Here is a 20,152-nt window from a genome sequence, read left to right as displayed (position 1 = left end):
ATGTTCTTTACTCAGAGAGTAGTAAGGGTGTGGAATGCCCTGCCTGCAACAGTACTGGACTCGCGAACACTAAGGGCATTCAAATGGTCATTGGATCGACATATGGAAGATAGCCAAATAGTATAGATGGGCTTTAGAGTGGTTTCACAGGTCGGCGCAACATCGAGGGCCGTAGGACCTGTACTGCGCTGTAATGTTCTATGTCCTCCTCTGCCTGGGTTCAGTTCTCCAGCTCCTGTCTGCAGACTGACACTAAAATCAATGGGTCTTATTGGGGGGTTTGGGTTCTCCCCATTGTCCCCGCTCGCGGAGGCTCTCATTCAGCCTCTGGGAGCCGCATTCAGTCTCACTGCGGCTACGCTCAGCCAGGAGCAGCACCGCGCATGCTCCGTACAGAGAGGCGACTTCCGGGGGCGGGACAATCGGACGCCTGCGCCTCCTGTGATGGAGATAGGGCGTATTCATCCGCGCCTGGCATTCCGGGTAGTCTTAGCCGCCATTATTCCATTACGTTTCTCAGGGTGATAAATTGGTTCCGGCACCTTTGATACAGTTCGGTGTTTGCACCGAATGGGGCGGCCGCCTCGGTGTCTTTCTCCCTGATTGGCCTCTGTTAACGGCTGTCATCTGTTTAGGAGGCGATATGCAGCAGGACACCTGCGCGGCCGCCATCTTTCTCAGGTGCAGCAGGGCGCATGTGCGGCCGTCGTTGAACCGGAAGCCGGAAGAGAGAATCTTGTGAAATTCCTTTGGAAACTCCTTTCGAAATACGAGGATTTAGTGATGGGAACGTCAAACCAAACATCACATCATCCTCTGACTGAGTTACTCGATTTATCAGGACCTGAAAATCATTGGGCGGTAAAATGGTTTGTCTGTTCTGTCTGAGGGCAAAGATTTCAGATATCAGAGTGACTGGGAAAATGTAAATGACCATTCCGGGTTAAATTTGAGACTAATTACACCGATCACATTGGGGAAGTTAAATAATTTGCTGTTGTACTCTTATGTATGCAGATACATTTCAAAATTACCGCATTAGCATACTTGGCAGTTAAACTGGGCAAACTGCTGACCTTGTTCGTAGTGAGAGTTACTATCCGGGATTTTGTTAAAGTTTGTTGTTTCTGTTGCATTTCATTCAGCTCATCGTGGCTACAAAGTAGGTATTCAGCCGAATCCCAATTTCCAGATTGTGGTCTGTAGCTTTTTAAGTTACATCAATTCGAATGTCTATCTGAATACTTTTTAAATGTTATGAGGGTTTCTGCCATCATTTCAGGCAGCATGTCACAGATCCTCACCACCCTCTAAACCTCCTAGTCCTTCCCTAAATCTCTGCCCCCTTTTATATGTATCCCTCAACCAAAGGGAATAGGACCCTCCTTTCCAATCTATTTAAATCCCTCTGAATTTAAAAAATATATAAATTTATATTTTTCTCCAATTAAGGGGCAATTTAATTTTGCCAAGCCATCTAACGTGCACATATTTGGGTTGTGGGGGTGAAACCCACACAGAAAACGGGAGAATGTGCAAACTCCTTACAGACTGTGACCCAGGGCCAGGATCGAATCCGTGTCCCCAACACGCAGGCGCACAACCACTGTGCCACCATGAAACGCCAGAATTTTATACATTTAGAATAATCTTTACTATTGTCACAAGTAGGCTTACATTAACACTGCAATGAAGTTACTGTGAAAATCCCCGTAATCACATTCAGGCACCTATTCGGGTACGCAGAGGGAGAATTCGGAATGTCCAATTCACCTAACAAGCATGTCTTTCGGGACATGTGGGAGGAAACCCATACAGACACTGGGAGAACCTGTTGACTCTACGCAGACAGTGTCCCAAGTGGGAATTGAACCCTGGGACCCTGGTGCTGTGAAGCAGCAGTGCTAACCACTGTGCTACCGTGCCGCCCATAAAACAGTCCAGCTCTATGTTCTCAGATTACAGAAGCTGAAGCGCCCAACGTGGGTCTTGAACCCACGGTCCTGGGATTAAGACTCCCATGCTCTGCCGACTGAGCTAGCCAGGCTGCTTTTCACAATTTCATTTTGGTCTCCCCTCAGTCCTTTCTGTTGCAAAGAAAACAGCCCCAGTTTATCCAAACTTTCCTCAGAGCAAACATTGTCAATTTCTGGCTGATGTTCGTAAATCCCCTCTGTACTTTCTCTAGTGCAATCTTCCTGTACAGGAATCTAGCTCTGGCCTAACTAGTCCTGTCCTGCCATTTATCATGTAATCCTTTGCCTTGTTTTCCCTCCAGCTTTCTTCCTCACTATCACCAATGTTTAATCATTTTTGTGTCACATGTAAACTTCTTATTCATGTTCCTACATTTACTTTCAAATCAATGATGTAAACCAGGAGTGAAGGGCCAGTACTGATTGCTTTGAAACCGGCACAGGCAACAGCCCTTTTATTTTCTCTTTTTTATGGGATGTGAGTGTCACGGGCAAACCAGCTTGGTTGCCCATTCCTAATTGTCCTTAAACTGAGTGGCTTGCTGGGCAATTCAGAATTAACCACATTTCAGTGAGTTGGCCAGATCAGGTAACGCAGGTACAGACTTAATGGGCCGAATGGTCTCCTTCTGCACTGTAGATTCTATGATTAATTCCGACCTTGGGTCACTGTCTCTGCGGAGTTTTCCTGCGTCTGCGTAGATTTCCTTTCCGGGTGCTCTGGTTTCCTCCCACAGTCCAAGAATGTGCAGATTAGGTGGATTGGCTGTGCTAAATTGTCCCTGGGAGGTGTTACGGGGAAAGGGTGGGGAATTTGCCAAGGTAGGGTGCTCTTTCAGAGGGTTGCTATGGACTCGATGGGCCGAATGGCCTCCTTCTGCACTGGGGGGATTCTATGATTCTACATTGGATCCAATGATGTGTTCACTCACACACTGCAGCCTGACTCTTATTATTGGAACAGACAGTGTTTGTTACACTCAAAGTGAGTGAATCCTTTGCTGTTTATCCTCTGGGCCCCATCTCCACTATTATTGTCTAATTGTCCTACTGAGACTCTCACTGTTATTATTGGACAATCAGCGCACAGTCTGAGCCTGTGGCCGCTCTCACCATCTGTAACCGTCATAATGCCTGGGTGATTGACGGCAGCTCCAGACCAATAGGAGGTGGAGGGGCAGGATTGGAGGACCGACCGAGAGCGGCTAGTCCTCCAACCAATCGGAATGAATGAGGGGTGGGGCCCGCTGTGATTGAAGCATGCGCAGTGTGGGTAATGGAGATGCAGAAGGGCTGTGTCTTCAGATCCGAAATCGTGAGAGGCGATTAACAATATGGAGGGAGCGAGAGATCGTGGGGGTGGGCGGAAACATCGTGTAAAGCTGTTGTAAGCCGCAAACTTCGGAAGAGAGTTCACGGTTGTTTATAAATATGAGAAATGCCAATAAAAAGTTTTTTTTTAAAAAAGGAAAAGAGTTTCCGGTACCCAGTTTGTACCGAGCGGAGCTGCAGCTCCTCATGTTCGGCTCGGGTTAATGGCCGTCATCTTTATTGGATGTGCATCAGGGCGCATGCGCGTTTGTCATCTTTGTAGGGGCGATGTTTCAATGAGTGGGAGGAGCTTGTTCCCCATTGTTCAGAATGGAGACAACTTGTCCATTAAACTGGATGAGTCCTTGAGTCTCAATGTCTTATTGATGGGGCAAAGCGGTGGCAGCGATGGAAAGAAAAGGAAGCCAATCCTGCTCCAGATTTCGCTGTCTGCGTGGGTTTCCTCCGGGTGCTCCGGTTTCCTCCCACAGTCCAAAGTGTGCAGGTTAGGTGGAGTGGCCATGCTAAATTGACCTTCGTGTCAAAAGGGTTTGGGTGGGGTTACTGGGTTGAGGGGATCGATTGGAAGTGTGGCTTGAAATGGGGTGCTCTTTCCAAGGACCGGTGCAGACTCGATGGGCCGAATGGCCTCCTTCTGCACTGTAAATACAAGATTCATTGGACATCCTGTCCCATGTGTCCAAAGCTCTGCGGCTCTGTTCAGCCACATGGAGACCCAGGGCAGAAACTCCCAACCCTGAGTAGACAACACCCTCAAATCAAGGGACTGCTGATGACAAGAGGGACTGTGTGCAGAGGGGGCGCATCAGCGGTCATCCTGGACCAGGGAACAGGAGTGGAGAATGTTGTGAATTTCTGTCCTGGACTGACAGTGATTAATTTTGGAAACTCCTTTAAAGGGGGCTAGTCGGGGAGGATTTACACACAGCAAATACAAACCGGGAGAAATATTTATCTTTCCTGAATTGTATTTCTGGACTGACAGTGATGCCTTTGTAAACTTCTTTCACAGAGACTTAGAAAGGGATTCGCAGACCAGAAACTTACAACCAATCCTCACTTCAAATTCTGACAGCAACATACGATTTATCAGGACCTGGAGATTATCGACCTTTGTGTGTAAGCATTGAATTCAGATCATTATCACTCACTGTGTAACATCTCCCATGTAGATCTTGTACCCAATCTTAAATCTGTGCCCCATAATCCTTTTACAATCTGCTAATGAACAGCTTTTCTTTATCTTTTGCTGGGTTCACCGTTGTCATTTCCGGTGCCCGGGTCACTGCCCTGTGATCTGTCCGGTTTCATTCCTTTTTCCTGTTTTTGTAGCAGTTGAATGGGCTTGGACCAGTCCATTTTAGGATCCAGTATGCAATTGATGTTTGCTCCAAGAATCAATTGTTGTGTATCCAGGTCTGGGATGGATCCCAACAATTTTTTTTCAAATGACACACCGTCCCAGTTAGGGGCTTGCCATTCACCAGCACCCAACGACATAGTGACCACCACATATCTCCCATTAGTGTCCACAATGATGTTAGTGACCAAAAGAGGGACCTGTTTATCGATTAGAATTGCAGCACCTGACGGGAAGCACAGTGATGCCCTGGGTAGCACTGCTGCATCACGGCGCCGAGGTCCCAGGTTCGATCCCGGCCCTGGGTCACTGCCTGTGTGGGGTTTGCACATTCTCCCCGTGTTTGCATGAGTTTCACCCCCACAACCCAAAGATGTGCAGGGTAGGTGAATTGGCCATGCTAAATTGCCCCTTAATTTGAAAAAATGAATTGGGTATTCTAAATTTATTTTAAAAAAGAATTGCAGCACCTCGAACCCTTTGTCAAAGCCCGAGTGAAACACTTGGCTCACCCCTCCACAGTCTGGTCTGATCTCTAACCCGCAAGTGAGTCTCCTGCAAGAACACCACACCAACATTTTGATTCTTTAGGTGAGCGAAAGCCCTCCACCTCTTCACTGGTCCACTCAATCCCCTTACGTTCGAGATGACCAGCTGAATCAGGGGTTCCCCCCCCCCAATCACACAATCAGCCATGAGGGACTATCCAGTAAATCTTCAAAATGTGCAGGCCAAGAACCCCCAAGGTGGGCGCCATATATGCACCCATACACTCTCAGAGTAAAACAAAAACAGTTCTTTAGTCCTCAGATAGCTAACCCATCTCCCTCCCCACCCCCTATATGTCTACATTGTGCTTCATAAAGAAAATCTCCCTTCACCCCAAACAGAAAAACAGATTTTATCAGAAAATATCAAAACTATACAGAGGATACAACACCCATCCCACCCCACAGGAAACATAGATCTTGTCCAACAGAGATAATTGGACCCCAGTCCATGCTTTACCATGTTCGCCTCCTCTGGTGTCTCGAAATGGAAGTCTTTGGACTAATTTGTAACCCGCAGCTTTGCCGGGTATACCACCCCGAATCAAACTCCTTTCTTACATGGAGCAGCTGAACCTTTATTAAAGGCCGCTCGCTTCCTCACTAGCTCGGCTCCCAAATCCTGGAAAATCCTCACTCGGATAACTGAGTGAATCCCTTCCCACACTCAGAACAGGTGAGTGCTCTGTCGCCGGTGTGACTACGGTGATGAATCTCCAGCTCTCATGGGGATCTGAATGCCTTCCCACAGTCCCCACATTTCCATGGTTTCAGGATGCTGCTGGTGTCCTGGTCCCTCTTCAAATTTGACAATCAGTTTATGTCTGTCCCCACAGAGAGCATGTGTATGATCTCTCCCCACTGTGAATGGTGTGATGTTTTTTCAGACTGTGTAACTGGTTAAAGCTCTTTCCACAGTCAGTTCACTGGAACACTCACTCGAGTCGAGTGTGTATCGGTTTTTTTTCAGTCACGCTAATCTTGAAAACCTTTTCCTTCAGACAGAGCAGACAAACATTTCTTCTTCCACATTCACAGGCCAATGATATTCAGGTCCTGATGAATGGAGTGACTCTGTTAAACCTTTACAAAAACAATTTTTTAAAATTTAGAGTGCCCAATTTATTTTTTCCAATTAAGGGCCATTCCACCGACTCTGCACATTTTTGGGTTGTGGGGGCGAAACTCACGCAGACACGGGGAGAATGTGCAAACTCCACACGGACAGTGACCCAGAGCCGGGATCGAACCGGGGACCTGCCCCGTGAGGTAGCTGTGCGAACCACTAGGTCACCGTGCTACCCAACTCTGTTAAATCTTGAAGTGAAGTTCGATTTGAGTTTCCATCTGTAAATCCTCCCCTTGTAATACCCTGTAAAAGGAGTTTATAAAAGTCATCATTAGGGGCAGGCACGGTGGCTCAGTGGTTAGCCGAGGTTAGATTGACACTTAATTGGGGAAAAAAATACATGAAGGTTCACGGCTCCACAAAGTGTATCCAACTCCTCCCACCCATCTCCTTAACAGGTTGGTACATTTATTTGTCTGACTAAAAGAATGGTTTCTGGTGGCACAGTGGTTAGCACTGCTGCCTCACAGCACCGAGGACCCGGCTTTGATCTAGGCCTCGGGTCACTGTCCTTGTGGAGTTCGCACATTCGCCCCATGTCTGCGTGGGTCTCACCCCCACAACCCAAAGATGTGCAGGGTAGGTAGATTGGCCATGCAAAATTGCACCATAATTGGAAAAACAATAATTGGTTACTCAATTTATTTCAAAAAAGGATTGTCTCTTTCCTAACGTTCACAATGAAAGGGGTGGATTCCCCAGGAGATGACTGACATTTCAGGGCAATTAAATGAATAATGGACAGAGATATGTCTAGTGTTGTTACATGGTACAAATTAGATATATTATTTACGGTTCTGTAATAAAGTAAATGTTTAATTATATCTCGTGTTGTAATATCAGACTGTAGCTACGTTATAGATTTCCAGTCATCTCTTCCTTCAGAGGGTTGTTAGTCTTTGGATTTCTCTTCCACAGGGACCAGTTGTATCTGGGGGTCATTGAATATATTGAAGCACAAGTTTGACAGATATTCTATTGACAATGGAGTTAAGGGTTATGGGGAACAGGGAGGAAAATAGAGAGAAAGCTGAGATGAGAGATCTCTTCACTCAAGGATGTGGTGAAGCTTTGAAATTCTCTACCCCACAGGAATGTGGAGCCTCAGTCATCTGGTATGTTCAAGACAAATATTGACGGGTTTCTAGATACTGAAGATATCGAGGGATATGGGGATCGTGTGGGAAAATGGTGCTGAAGTAGATCGGCCAAGGATCGCATTGAATGGTTGAGCAGATTCGGTGGGCCGAATGGCCTACTCTTGCTCCCATTCTAATCTCTGCGTTCTGGTGAGGAAGCAGTGAGCTGAGCTTGGATCTGTCAGTCAACATGAGTCAGCACCTTCAGGAGAATTGGGAGGGTGAATATTAGATACAGCAGAGTCAGAATGGAGGGACAGTGTGTGGGATGGAGATTTACAGCTTTTGGAGAACGAGAGAGAAAATCAAGTTCCATAGGAACGAGAATTGTCTGTTCTGAATTTCTATCCTGTGCTCACTGATGACTTTTGTAAATCATTTTTAAAGGTTATTGGAAGAGGAGGAATTATAGACAGAAATCTCAAACATCACACCTCGATGTGACAAACTCACTCGATTCCTTCTGACCTGAATATCATCGGGCTCTGAATATCATCGGCGAGAAGGAGAAATGTTCATCCAATCTGTCGGCTTCAAAAGATTTTTAACGTGAGTGTGACTGGAAAAGCACCCAGACGCACACAACACACACCCGAGTGAGAGTGTTCCAGTGAACTGATTGTGGAAAGAGCTTCAACCAGATACACAGCGTGAAACAACATCACACCATTCACAGTGAGGAGAGACCGTGCACAAAGTTCTGTGTGGAGACAAGGCTTCCACTGATTTTCCAATCTGGAGAGACACGAGGAGACCCAAAACATGGAGAAACCGTGGAAATGTGGGGACTGTGGGAAAGAATACAGATTCCCATCTGAGCTGGAGATTCATCAACGCAATCACACTGGGGAGAGGCCATTCATCTGCTCTGAGTGTGAGAAGGGATTCACTCAGTTATCCACCCTACGGAAGCACGAGCGAATTCACACTGGAGAGACACCATTCACCTGCTCTCAGTGTGAGAAGGGATTCACTTGGTTATCCAGTCTGCAGAGACACCAGCAAGCTCATACTGGGGAGAGGCCATTCACCTGCCCTCAGTGTGGGAAGGGATTCACAGGGTTATCCAATCTGCAGTCACATCAGCGAGTTCACACTGGGGAGAGGCCGTTCACCTGCCCTCAATGTGGGAAGGGATTCACAGGGTTATTCAATCTGCAGACACATCAGCGAATTCACACCGGGGAGAGACCATTCACCTGCTCTCAGTGTGGGAAGGGGTTCAGTGATTCATCCGCCCTGCGGAAACATCAGCGGATTCACACTGGGGAGAGACCATTCACCTGCTCTCAGTGTGGCAAGGGATTCATTTGGTTATCCAGCCTGCAGACACACCAGCGAGTTCACACTGGGGAGAGGCCATTCACCTGCTCTCAGTGTGGGAAGGGATTCATTGATGCATCCACCCTGCGGAAACATCAGCGAGTTCACACTGGGGAGAAGCCATTCACCTGCTCCCTCTGTGGGAAAGGATTCACTCGGTTATCCAGACTGCAGACACACCAGCGAGTTCACACTGGGGAGAGGCCATTCACCTGCTCTTAGTGTGAGAAGGGATTACATAGAAACATAGAAAGTAGGAGCAGGAAGAGACCATTTTGCCCTTAGCACCTGCTCTGCCAGTCATTATGATCATGGCTTATCATCTAACTCAATAGCCTAATCCCGCTTTCTCCTCCATATCCTTTGATCCCCTACACCCTAAATGCTATATCTAACTGCTTCTTGAAAACATAGAATGTATTGGCCTCAACTATTTCCTGTGGTAAGAAATTCCACAGGCTCACCACTCTCTGGTTGAAGAAATTACTCCTTATCTCTGTCTAAATGATCAACACCGTATCCTCAGACTGCGACCTCTGGTTCCGTACATTCCCACCATCGGGAAAGTCTTTCCCACATCTACCCTGTCAAGTCCTATTAGAATTTTATAGGTTTCTATGAGATCCCCCCTCATTCTTCTGAACTCCAATGAATATAATAAACCTAACTGATTCAGCTCTCATATGTCAGTCCCACCATCCCAGGAATCGGCTTGGAAAACCTTTGCTGCACTCCCTCTAGAGCAAGAACATCCTTCCTCAGATACAGAAATCAAAACTGCACACAATATTCCAGGTATGGCCTCGCCAAGGCCCTGTATAATGACAGCAAGATATAAGAACATAAGAACTAGGAGCAGGAGTAGGCCATCTGGCCCCTCGAGCCTGCTCCGCCATTCAATGAGATCATGGCTGGTCTTTTGTGGACTCAGCTCCACTTTCCGGCCCGAACACCATAACCCTTAATCCCTTTATTCTTCAAAAAACTATCTATCCCCGCTTCTGTACTCTAATCCGCTCGCAATGAAGGCTAGCATACCATTTGCCTCCTTTACCACCTGCTGTAGCTGCCTGCTTACCTTCAGTTACTGGTGTACGAGGATACCCAGGTTTTGTTGCACATTCCCTTCTCCTAATTCATTTTTTGTTTTAATTTAGAGTACCCAATTCATTTTTTTCTGAATTAAGAGGCAGTTTAGCGTGGCCAATCCACCTACCCTGCACATCTTTGGGTTGTGGGGGCGAAGCCCACGCAAACATGGGGAGGATGTGCAAACTCCACACGGACAGTGACCCAGAGCTGGGATCGAACCTGGGACCTCAGCGCCATGATTAATTTCCTCTTGAACCAGCACTGCCACTCCACTGCTCTTCCTTTTTGTCTGTCCTTCCTAAATACTGAATATATTCAGTTCCTATCCCTGGTCACCCTGCAGCCGTGTCTCCATAATCCCAATTATCTCACACCCGTTTATGACGATTTGTGTGATTCACTCGGGTATGCCGTCTGCAGTCACACCAGGGAGTTCATCCTGGGGAGAGGCCATTCACCTGCCCTCAATGTGCAAAGGGATTTTGTAATTCATTGCACTTTCTAAGACACCAACAAGTTCACAACTGATTACAGGGATTGGATTCTGCTGTTATTGTTTCTGTTCTCAATTACACCCAGGGCAGGCAGCACAGCGACGCAGTGGTTAGCACTGGGACTACGGCACTGAGGACCCGGGTTCGAATCCCGGCCCTGGGTCTCTGTCATTCTCCCCATGTCTGCGTGGGTTTCACCCCCACAACTATTGGTGTCTCCTTCCAGCCCTGATTAGCCTCAACATTTGAAACTGAATGAAAAAGGAATTGTACAGAATCAGATAAAGGAACTGTATGAAACAGTTCAATTGTATTCCTGTCTAAGGTGGTGTCAGGAATTGGAGATTCAAGTAAATTAAACTAGTGCCCAATTGACCAATGGTCATGTTACAACAGGCCCAACTCTGACATGAGGTAATGGTCACTTTGGGGATAAAGGTCGATGTTCCGAAGGTCTTCCTTGCTGGCCAAGTACTGAAGACTCGAGGCCGAGTTCCAAGGAAATTACTGTCAAAGATGAACCCAGGGAGGGTTACGCTTCTACAGACTGATCACCGCCTTGAAGTTGCGAACGTTACTGTCTTCAAGTTGTTCAGTAAACTTTTTCTTTTAATAAACTTTTAATTGACGATCCAGAGAATTCTGCCTTTTCTTTAATTGGTTAAAATTCTTCTCCAAAGGCGGCACAGTGGTTAGCACTGCCTCACGGTGCTGAGGTCCCAGGTTCGATCCCGGCTCTGGGTCACTGTCCATGTGGCGTTTGCACATTCACCCCGTGTTTGCGTGGGTTTCACCCCCACAACCCAAAGTTGTGCAGCGTAGGTGGATTGGCCACGCTAAATTGCCCCTTAATTGGAAAAAATGAATTGGGTACTCTAAATTAAAAAAAAACAATTCTTGTCCAAACCAAAGCAAATTTATTAAATGGGAAGTTGGGGATCGCTGAAATAAATTTAGGATCAGAAAGCATTAATCTTCAATTTAAAACTTTCAGTTCTGTAGTGCCTTTCATTACCACAACATGTCCCAAAGAGCTTCTGAAGTGTGATCACTGATGTCGGAAATGCAGCAGCCAATTTCAACAAAGCAAGTTGCCACACACCGCAATGTGGCAATGAGCAGATGATCGGATTTTGGCAATGTTGATTGAGAGATAAATATTTGCCAGGACACCAGGGTTTATGAGCTGGTCTAGCTCAGTGGACTAGACAGCAGGTTTGTAATGCAGAACAAGGCCAGCAGCAGCGTGGGTTCAATTCCAGTACCGACTTACCCGAAAAGGCGCCGGACTCTGGCGACGAGGGGCTTTTCACAATAACATCATACTTGTGACAATAAAAGATTAGGGCAGGTTTAGCTCAGTGGGTTAGACAGCTGGTCTGTAATGTAGAACAAGGCCAGCAGCACGGGTTCAATTGCTGTACCGGCCATTTCTGTATCCATCTTGTCAGCTCAACTCTGATCCTGTGTAACTTCATCTTCTGTACCAGTCTGCCATGAGGGACCTACCTTGTAAAAGCCCTTACTGAGGTCCATGTAGACAACATCCACTGCCCTACCCTCATCAATCATCTTTGTCACTTCCTCGAAAACTCACTAAGTTCGTGAGACACGACCTCCGCTTCACAAAACCATGTTGCCTCTCACTAATATGTCCACTTATTTCCAAGTGGGAGTAAATTGTGTCTCAAAGAATCCCCTCCAATAATTTCCCTACCACTGATGTAAGGCTCACCGGCCTGTAATTACATGGATTATCTTTGCTACCCATCTTAAACAAAGGAACAACATTGGCTATTCTCCAATCCTCTGGACCTCCCCTGTAGCTAGTAAGGATACAAAGATTTATCTCAAGGCCCCAGCAATTTCCTCCCTTGCCTCACAGTATTCTGGGATATATCCCATTAGGTCCTGGGGATGTGTCGACCATCATATTTTTCAAGACCCCCAGTACCTCCTTTTTAATCTTAGCATGATGCAAACTATTTACACATCCTTCCCCAGACTCATCATCCACCAAGTTCTTCTCTTTGGTGAGCACTGATGCAAAGTACTCATTTAATACCTTGTCCATTTCCTCTGGCTCCACACATAGATTCCCTCCCCTGTCCTGGAGTGGGTCAACCTTCTCCCTGGCTAACCCCTTGCTCTTTATATATGGGCAGCACGGTAGCATAGTGGTTAGCACTATGGCTTCACAGCGCCAGGGTCCCAGGTTCGATTCTGGGCTTGGGACACTCTGGAGAGTCTGCAATTTCTCCCTGTGTCTGCGTGGGTTTCCTCCGGATGCTCCGGTTTCCTCCCACAAGTCCCTAAAGGCATGATGTTATGTAATTTGGACACTCTGAATTCTCCCTCAGGCACTGGAATGTGGCGGCTAGAGGCTTTTCACAGTAACTTCATTGCAGTGTTAATATAAGCCTACTTGTGACAATGAAGATTATTAAAATTAAGAAGACTTGGGATTTTCCTTAATCCTGCTGGCCAATGACTTTTTGTGACCCCTTTTAGCCCTCCAGACTCCTTGCTTAAGTTTCTTTCTACTTTCCTTGTACTCCACACTTGCTTTGTGTGTTCCCAGCAGTAGAGTGAGGGATTATGCCGGCCTATAGCAAATGTTGTCCTCTTGTTCAAGAAGGGGTGTAGAGACAACCCTGGTAACTATTGACCAGTGAGCCTTACTTCTGTTGTGGGTGAAGTCTTGGAAAGGTTTATAAGAGATAGGATGTATAATCATCTGGAAAGGAATAATTTGATTAGAGATAGTCAACACGATTTTGTGAAGGGTAGGTTGTGCCTCACAAACCTTATTGAGTTCTTTGAGAAGGTGATCAAACAGGTGGATGAGGGTAAAGCAGTTGATGTGGTGTATATGGATTTCAGTAAAGCGTTTGATAAGGTTCCCCACGGTAGGCTACTGCAGAAAATACAGAGGCATGGGATTCAGGGTGATTTAGCAGTTTGGATCAGAAATTGGCTAGCTGGAAGACAAGGTTGATGGGAAATGTTCAGACTGGAGTCCAGTTACTAGTAGTGTACCACAAGGATCTGTTTTGGGGCCACTGCTGTTTGTCATTTTTATAAATGACCTGGAGGAGGGCGTAGAAGGATTGGTGAGTAAATTTGCAGATGACACTAAAGTCAGTGGAGTTGTGGACAGTGCGGAAGGATGTTAGAAGTTACAGAGAGACATAGATAAGCTGCAGCGCTGGCTGAGAGGTGGCAAATGGAGTTTAATGCAGAAAAGTGTGAGGTGATTCATTTTGGAAGGAATAACAGGAAGACAGAGTACTGGACTAATGGTAAGATTCTTGGTAGTGTGGATGAGCAGAGAGATCTCGCTGTCCATGTACTTAGATCCCTGAAAGTTTCCACCCAGGTTGAGAGGGTTGTTAAGAAGGTGTACGGTGTGTTAGCTTTTATTAGTCGAGGGATTGAGTTTCAGAGCCATGAGGTCATGTTGCAGCTGTACAAAACTCTGGTGCGGCCGCATTTGGAGGTTTACGTACAATTCTGGTCGCCGCATTATAGGAAGGATGTGGAAGCATTGGAAAGGGTGCAGAGGAGATTTACCAAAATGTTGCCTGGTATGGAGGGAAGATCTTATAAGGAAAGGCTGAGGAACTTGATGTTGTTTTTGTTAGAGAGAAGGTTAAGAGGTGACTTAATTGAGGCATACAAGACGATCAGAGGATTAGTTAGGGTGGACAGTGAGAGCCTTTTTCCTCAGATGGTGATGTCTAGCACAAGGGGACATAGCTTTAAATTGAGGGGAGATAGATATCGGACTGATGTCAGAGATAAGATTCTTTACTCAGAGAGTAGTAAGGGTGTGGAATGCCCTGCCTGCAACAGTAGTGGACTCTCCAACACTAAGGGCATTCAAGTGGTCATTGGATCGACATATGGACGATAAGGGAATAGTGTAGATGGGCTTTAGAGTGATTTCACAGGTCGGCGCAATATCGAGGGCCAAAGGGCCTGTACTGCGCTGTAATGTTCTATGTTCTATGAGGTTTGATTGTAATTGAATATTAGGCTGCTGATGGCCACAGCACCTCTTGGATACCCTGTTTTTATCGAGATGTGTTCTGAATCTACCCCATTTAGCACAGTGATAGTGTCACACGGGACAATGGAGGGTATCCTCAGTGTGAAGATGGGATTTTGTCTCATAAGATCACAAGAATGTTGTTTTTTCGATTCTTCCTGCCAAACTGGACAAGTTAAATACATCCCATGGCCCGAGGCCAGGACAAAGTTACACTTTAATGGTTTAATTACAGGGCAACTGCTGTGAATCCCATAAAGGTTGGATGAGCAAAGGTCTGGAACCGTTAACTCTCCTGCCATTGAAAATTAACAGTTATACATCAGTTTGACTGAAGAAAACTGTGAGATTTCAAACCTTCAGCCTTGTGTCTTAAATTTGTTTAACCTTTAACTTGCAGTTTCTGGAAAGAAGCAGTCACTTTCTGTCACACTATGTAACCACCTTTGGTTTGTGAACTTAAACAATTTAAGTTCTCCAATCAGTTTTCATAGTTCTTTCGTCAGTTTAACTCATATTACTTACAAATATGTTTTATTTGCATATGTCATGCTGTATTTTATAATATATTTTGCTCTCTCAACATTTACACACTGACACCTTTATGCACTGATTTTATGCACACTTGTTATAAATTGTATGTGAGATAACTTTGTAATTTCTGTATTCGTGTCACTTTGGATCCTTTTCATTAACTTGTGCTGGCGGACACTGAGTCCACATGATCACCTGAACCCACAGTGAGATCCTGAATGGTCAGTGTGAACATGCTGATAGGACATCAGCTCCAGAGAAATTTTAAAACACATTTAAAATAGCTTCCGACGGTATGAACCCACTGGTGTGTTAACAGGTTGAATGACTCAGTGAATCCCTCCCCACACATGGAGCAGGTCATAGAATCATAGAATTTACAGTGCTAAGGAGGCCATTCGGCCAATTGAGTCTGCACCGGCCCTTGGAAAGAGCACCCTACCCAAGCCCACACCTCCATCCTATCCCCGTAACCCAGTAACCCCACTTAACCCAGTAACCCCACTTAACCTTTTTGGACACTAAGGCAATTTAGCATGTCCAATCCACCTCACCCACACATCTTTGGACTGAATGACCTCTCCCCGGTGTGAACTCACTGGTGCTGATGCAGGATGGACAATCGGCTGAACCTCTTCCTACACTGAGAGCAGATGAATAGAGTGGAACCAGAGTGACTGCACTGGTGAACCATCAGTGAATGTGGGTTTTACAGCTCCTGTCACAGTCTCAGCATTTAAACCCTCTCTCTGCAGTATGAACTCACTGCTGTGTGTGTGGGGGCTGGATGGAGGAAGATGGGTGTTCAGGACTCAGGCAAGGGGGAAATTAAGAGTCAGTTTGTCCCGGTGGGCTAGTGGGAGGGAGGGAAGCAGCAGAGGCAGCAGATCGGATTGTCACAATTTTAGTTACAAAGAAGCTCCAAGAGCCCCTCACACTTGTTGTTAGTGATGAAGATGGAGGAGACTGGGGAGGGGGAGAGCATTCAAAAGGAATTAATTTGTGTTAGGGACAGTAAAAACATTCACCAAACTGCTCAACACAAAGTTGTTTTTTTTAACTTTTATCGATAACATGTCCTACAACTGTGCTGGGGTCTATTAACCTCAGCAGAAACAGATGCCAATAAAAAGATTTGGTCCTGGATGTGATTAACATCAAAATCCAATCACTGCAGTCACTGGTGAACCCGCTGGTGTTTCAGCAGGTGAGATGACGGAGTGAATCCCATCCCACATTTGGAGCAAGTGAATGGCCTCTCCCCAGTGTGAACTCGCTGGTGTTTCTGCAGGTTGGATGACTGAGTGAATCTTTTCCCACACTTGGAGCAAGTGAATGGCCTTTCCCCAGTGTGAACTCGCTGATGTCTCAGCAGGGTGGAAGAATCAGTAAATCCCTTCCCACAACTGGAGCAGATGAATGGCCTCTCCCCAGTGTGAACACGCTGGTGTTTCAACAAGATGAATGACTGAGTGAATCCTTGCCCACACTCAGAGCAGGTGAACGGTCTCTCCCCGGTGTGACCTCGCTGGTGTTTTTGCAGGGTCTTTGACTGAGTAAATCCCTTCCCACACACAGAGCAGATGAATGGCCTCTCCCCGTTATGAATTCGCTGGTGTTTCAGCAGGTCGGATGAATCAGTGAACCCCTTTCCACAATCCGAACAGGTGAATGGCCTCTCCCCTGTGTGAACTCGCTGGTGTTTCAGCAGGCTAGACGAGGTAGGGAATCCCTTCCCACACTCGGAGCATGTGAATGGTTTCTCTCCAGTGTGAACCCGTTGGTGTGTCAGCAGGATGGATGAGGTAGTAAATCCTTTCCCACACTCCTGGCAGCTAAACGGTCTCTCCCCAGTGTGAACCCATTGGTGTTTCAATAGGTGGGATGAACAGATGAACCCCTTCCCACACTTGGTGCAGGTGAATGGTCTCTCCCCAGTGTGAACTCGCTGGTGTGTCAGCAAGATGGATGAGGTGGTGAATCCCTTCCCACAGTCGGAGCAGGTGAACGGTGTCTCTCCACTGTGATTGTGTTGATGAGTTTTCAGCTCAGACGGGTATCTGAACCTCTTCCCACAGTCCCCACATTTCCATGGTTTCTCCCCAGCATGTTTGCATTTATGTCTCAAGAGGCCAGATGATCGGCTGAATCCTCGTCCACACACAGAACACGTGGACGGTTTCTCTCCATTGTTTTCTCCTTCCATGTTCAAGATTAAATGATATTCAGATTACAATAATTTAGGCAATCGCGTCAGATCCTGATGTGATGTTTGGTTTGAGTTTCCTGCCTTCATCTCCTGCTTTTCCAACATCCTGTGAACACAATGTCGAAGGTTAAAAATTCAACAGAGACAAATATTTTTTTTGGTTTGAGTTTGCGGTGTTACACCCTATAAAAGGAGTTCCAAAATCCATTGCTGTCAGTCCAGGATAGCAATTCAGAACATTTACATATATATTTCATAGAATCCCTACAGTGCAGGAGGCCATTCAGCCCAGAGTCTGTATTGACGCTCCGAAAGAACACCCGACAGGACCCACTCCCTCACGCTATTCCCATAACACCACCGGACCTTTAGACATGAAGGGGCAACTGAGGGATGCCAATCCACCGAACCTGCACACCTTTGGACTGTGGGACTAAACCAGAGCACCAGGAGGCAAGCCTGACACACAGACAAGGGGAGAATGTGCAAACTCCCCGCAGTCACCCAAAGTCGGAATCAAACCCGTGTTCCCAGTGCTGTGAGACTGCGGTGCTAACCATTGTGCCACTGCTCAGGGACAGTGATGACCCTGCACATGTCCTGCCCCCCGAGGAAGATGACTGTCATTAACCCAAGTCCATCAATTTTTCCTTTGTTATTTTATGGGATGTGGGTTTCATTGGATTTGTTTCTGACCCCTTATTACCCTTGTCAGAGGGCTGTTGAGAGTCTGAATCTCCTGTAGGCAAGACTAGGGAAGGACAGCAGGTTTCCATCAGTTTACAATTGATGATAGCTGTAATGGTCATTCCTACTGAAAGTGGATTTATGTTCCAGATTCCTCCCCCTTTATTAATTTAATTTAAACTTCCCCAACTCCAGGGTGGGATTTGAGCCCCTGTCCCCAGACCATTGGCCTGGGTCTCTGATCCACTGGAATTACCCCCATCTCCCCAGTTACAGAGGTTCTGCAATTACCACCGGGGTCGGTGCAAATTGGGGACGGGGAGCTTCTTGTTCTGGGTTTGAGGCCTCCTCCACTGGGTGTTTCTGAAGCCTGTGCATCCACTCCGCCGCGTCCCTGCAGCTCCAGCACCCAAACTGCGCATGATCAGGCTGAACACGCACGGCGCATGCTCTATTCACCAACATCCGCTGCGCATGTGCACACATCTGCTATTGTGATGATAGGACATATTCTCTTTCGCCAGGAATGCTGGGTACCACCCCGGCCATTGAAAGGTGATATTGTTTGACGAAAATTGTATTTCATGTCTGATTATGATCGCAGTTATAGGGTTAACATGTAAAATTATTGAACTAATTGATGCATCAACCAATTTCTCAGGAAGCATAGTCCTGTCCTCAGTGTAATTAACTGCAGAATAAACCCCAATAGTTCGATATGTACTCACTGGCGCCTCAGCAGGTGGGGTGAACAAGTGAATTTTCCCCATACACCGAATATTTAAACTCTGTCTTGCCATTAAGAATTCAGCAATTGTGGATCAGAGCCTTTCGAACCTTTAAAGCTGGAGTGTTAATGAGTAGGGAAACTGAGTAAATCCCTCTCATACACATTATGTATCTGAATGGTCTCTCTCCAGTGTGACTGTGTGGCCAAGTCAGTAAATGACATGACCGAGTGAACTCTTTTCCACTTTCAACTGGTGAACAATCTTTTTACAGTGAGATTTACACATGAGTTTCCAGCCCAGAGAGGGATTTCAAATCCCAAAATACACTTTCCAGATGACGCGGGACATACTTGTGCTTCTTGCAATTTAGTTATGTTCACTTGCTGCTCACTATGTGATCTTCACACAGTTTAGGACAGTGGAATTACGGCCAGGATAAGATCAGACATGATTGAATGGCGGAGCAGATTCGATTGGCCAAATGGCCTAATTCTGCTCCTATATCTTATGAACTTATCGACACAACCAGACCTCACTTCCCTTGGAACAACATGAAGTGTCTACTGTTTTCCAGATCCCTTCCTTTCAACTCACTTTTCAATTCGACTGCTTTGCATTATTCTGAAACTAAATTCAGATTTTGTGACTGCTTTGTGGAACATCACCATTCAGTCCATGAATGTGATTCTGAGCATTCATTTGAATTCTCTGCTCCACTCCTAGTCTGACCTCTGTACCCTGGATGTCCTGCACTGTTCCAATGAAGCTGAATGGTAGGTCAGAGAACTCATCTGTTGATCAGGCACATTCATTTCAACAATTTCCGATCTTGACCATCATTCAATCTTTCAGATATTAGATGTTGATAGTGGTTCGTCTCTTATAATTTTAAATCGGACCTTTCTTTTGTTTCTTTTCTTGGTCTATTAGTTTTTTTACTTCTCTCATTATTACAATATTGCCCTGTACCATCATCCTCTTTGTCATTTAATCACTCCATTTATCAATCCCATCATAAGATCATTTGTTCTTTCTTCCCCAGTGTTGCTCTTTTTAGCCTTAGTTTATTAGCTCTGATTACGTCACCTTTGCTCACGAGTCGCCAGGTATCTTTCTGATACCACCACGTGGTTCAATTTCAAGTTATGATTAATAAGTCAGCACACCGCTTAGTACGATTGAAATCAATGGTCATTTATTATATACAACAAGTAATGTTTACACAATAATACTACTATCTATATAATAAACCTATCACTACTGGCCAATACTTAACTTTAGGAAGAGCCCACCAAGTCAGGGAAACGAATGGCTTATCCAATCGGATCTGGCCTGCGGGATTCAAAAGGCTGCTCCAGGTCGATGGCTAGGAGTCTTTACCGGATAGCGATCGCTGGATTCAAACTTACAGTTGCCGGTTGCTGTTCTTGCGAAGGTCTCGAGCAGGCGTAGAAGGGAGAGAGAGAGAGATCTGAACTTGGCCCCTCACCTTATAGGGCCCAGGGGCTTCCCGCCTCCCGGGGCGGCCCTTGACCCTGAGTCCCAAG

General features: G+C 46.1%; 1 protein-coding gene, 1 long non-coding RNA gene and 1 other non-coding gene across 4 annotated transcripts in view; 1 reads left to right on the top strand and 2 right to left on the bottom strand.

Moving 5' to 3' along the window:
• The window catches only part of LOC140418785 (uncharacterized), a 54,921-nt gene extending 35,891 nt beyond the window's left edge, over window positions 1-19,030 (bottom strand). Inside the window, exons 1-2 of the mRNA XM_072502406.1 lie at window positions 18,166-19,030; window positions 16,160-17,293 (exon numbers count right to left, since the gene is read on the bottom strand). Of these exons, the coding sequence (XP_072358507.1) occupies window positions 16,160-17,184 (1,025 nt within the window). The 5' untranslated portion in view covers window positions 17,185-17,293; window positions 18,166-19,030. The remainder of the gene's footprint in view (window positions 1-16,159; window positions 17,294-18,165) is intronic.
• Window positions 691-11,024, top strand: LOC140418786 (uncharacterized). Of its 2 annotated transcripts, none has more exons than XR_011945325.1 (3): window positions 691-869; window positions 4,321-4,427; window positions 7,872-11,024. It is a non-coding gene; the product is annotated as an uncharacterized lncRNA (long non-coding RNA). The 2 variants fall into 2 exon arrangements; XR_011945324.1 differs by having other exon boundaries at window positions 696-861.
• On the bottom strand, window positions 1,975-2,047 carry trnak-cuu (transfer RNA lysine (anticodon CUU)). The gene has a single exon. It is a non-coding gene; the product is annotated as a tRNA-Lys (tRNA).
• Window positions 19,031-20,152: the final 1,122 nt, after the last annotated feature.

This window comes from Scyliorhinus torazame, chromosome 5 (genome assembly GCF_047496885.1).
Source record: "Scyliorhinus torazame isolate Kashiwa2021f chromosome 5, sScyTor2.1, whole genome shotgun sequence".
Lineage (NCBI taxonomy): Eukaryota > Metazoa > Chordata > Chondrichthyes > Carcharhiniformes > Scyliorhinidae > Scyliorhinus > Scyliorhinus torazame.
The sequence above is the reverse complement of the archived record's forward strand: the minus strand, read 5'-3'. Positions and strand labels throughout refer to the sequence as shown.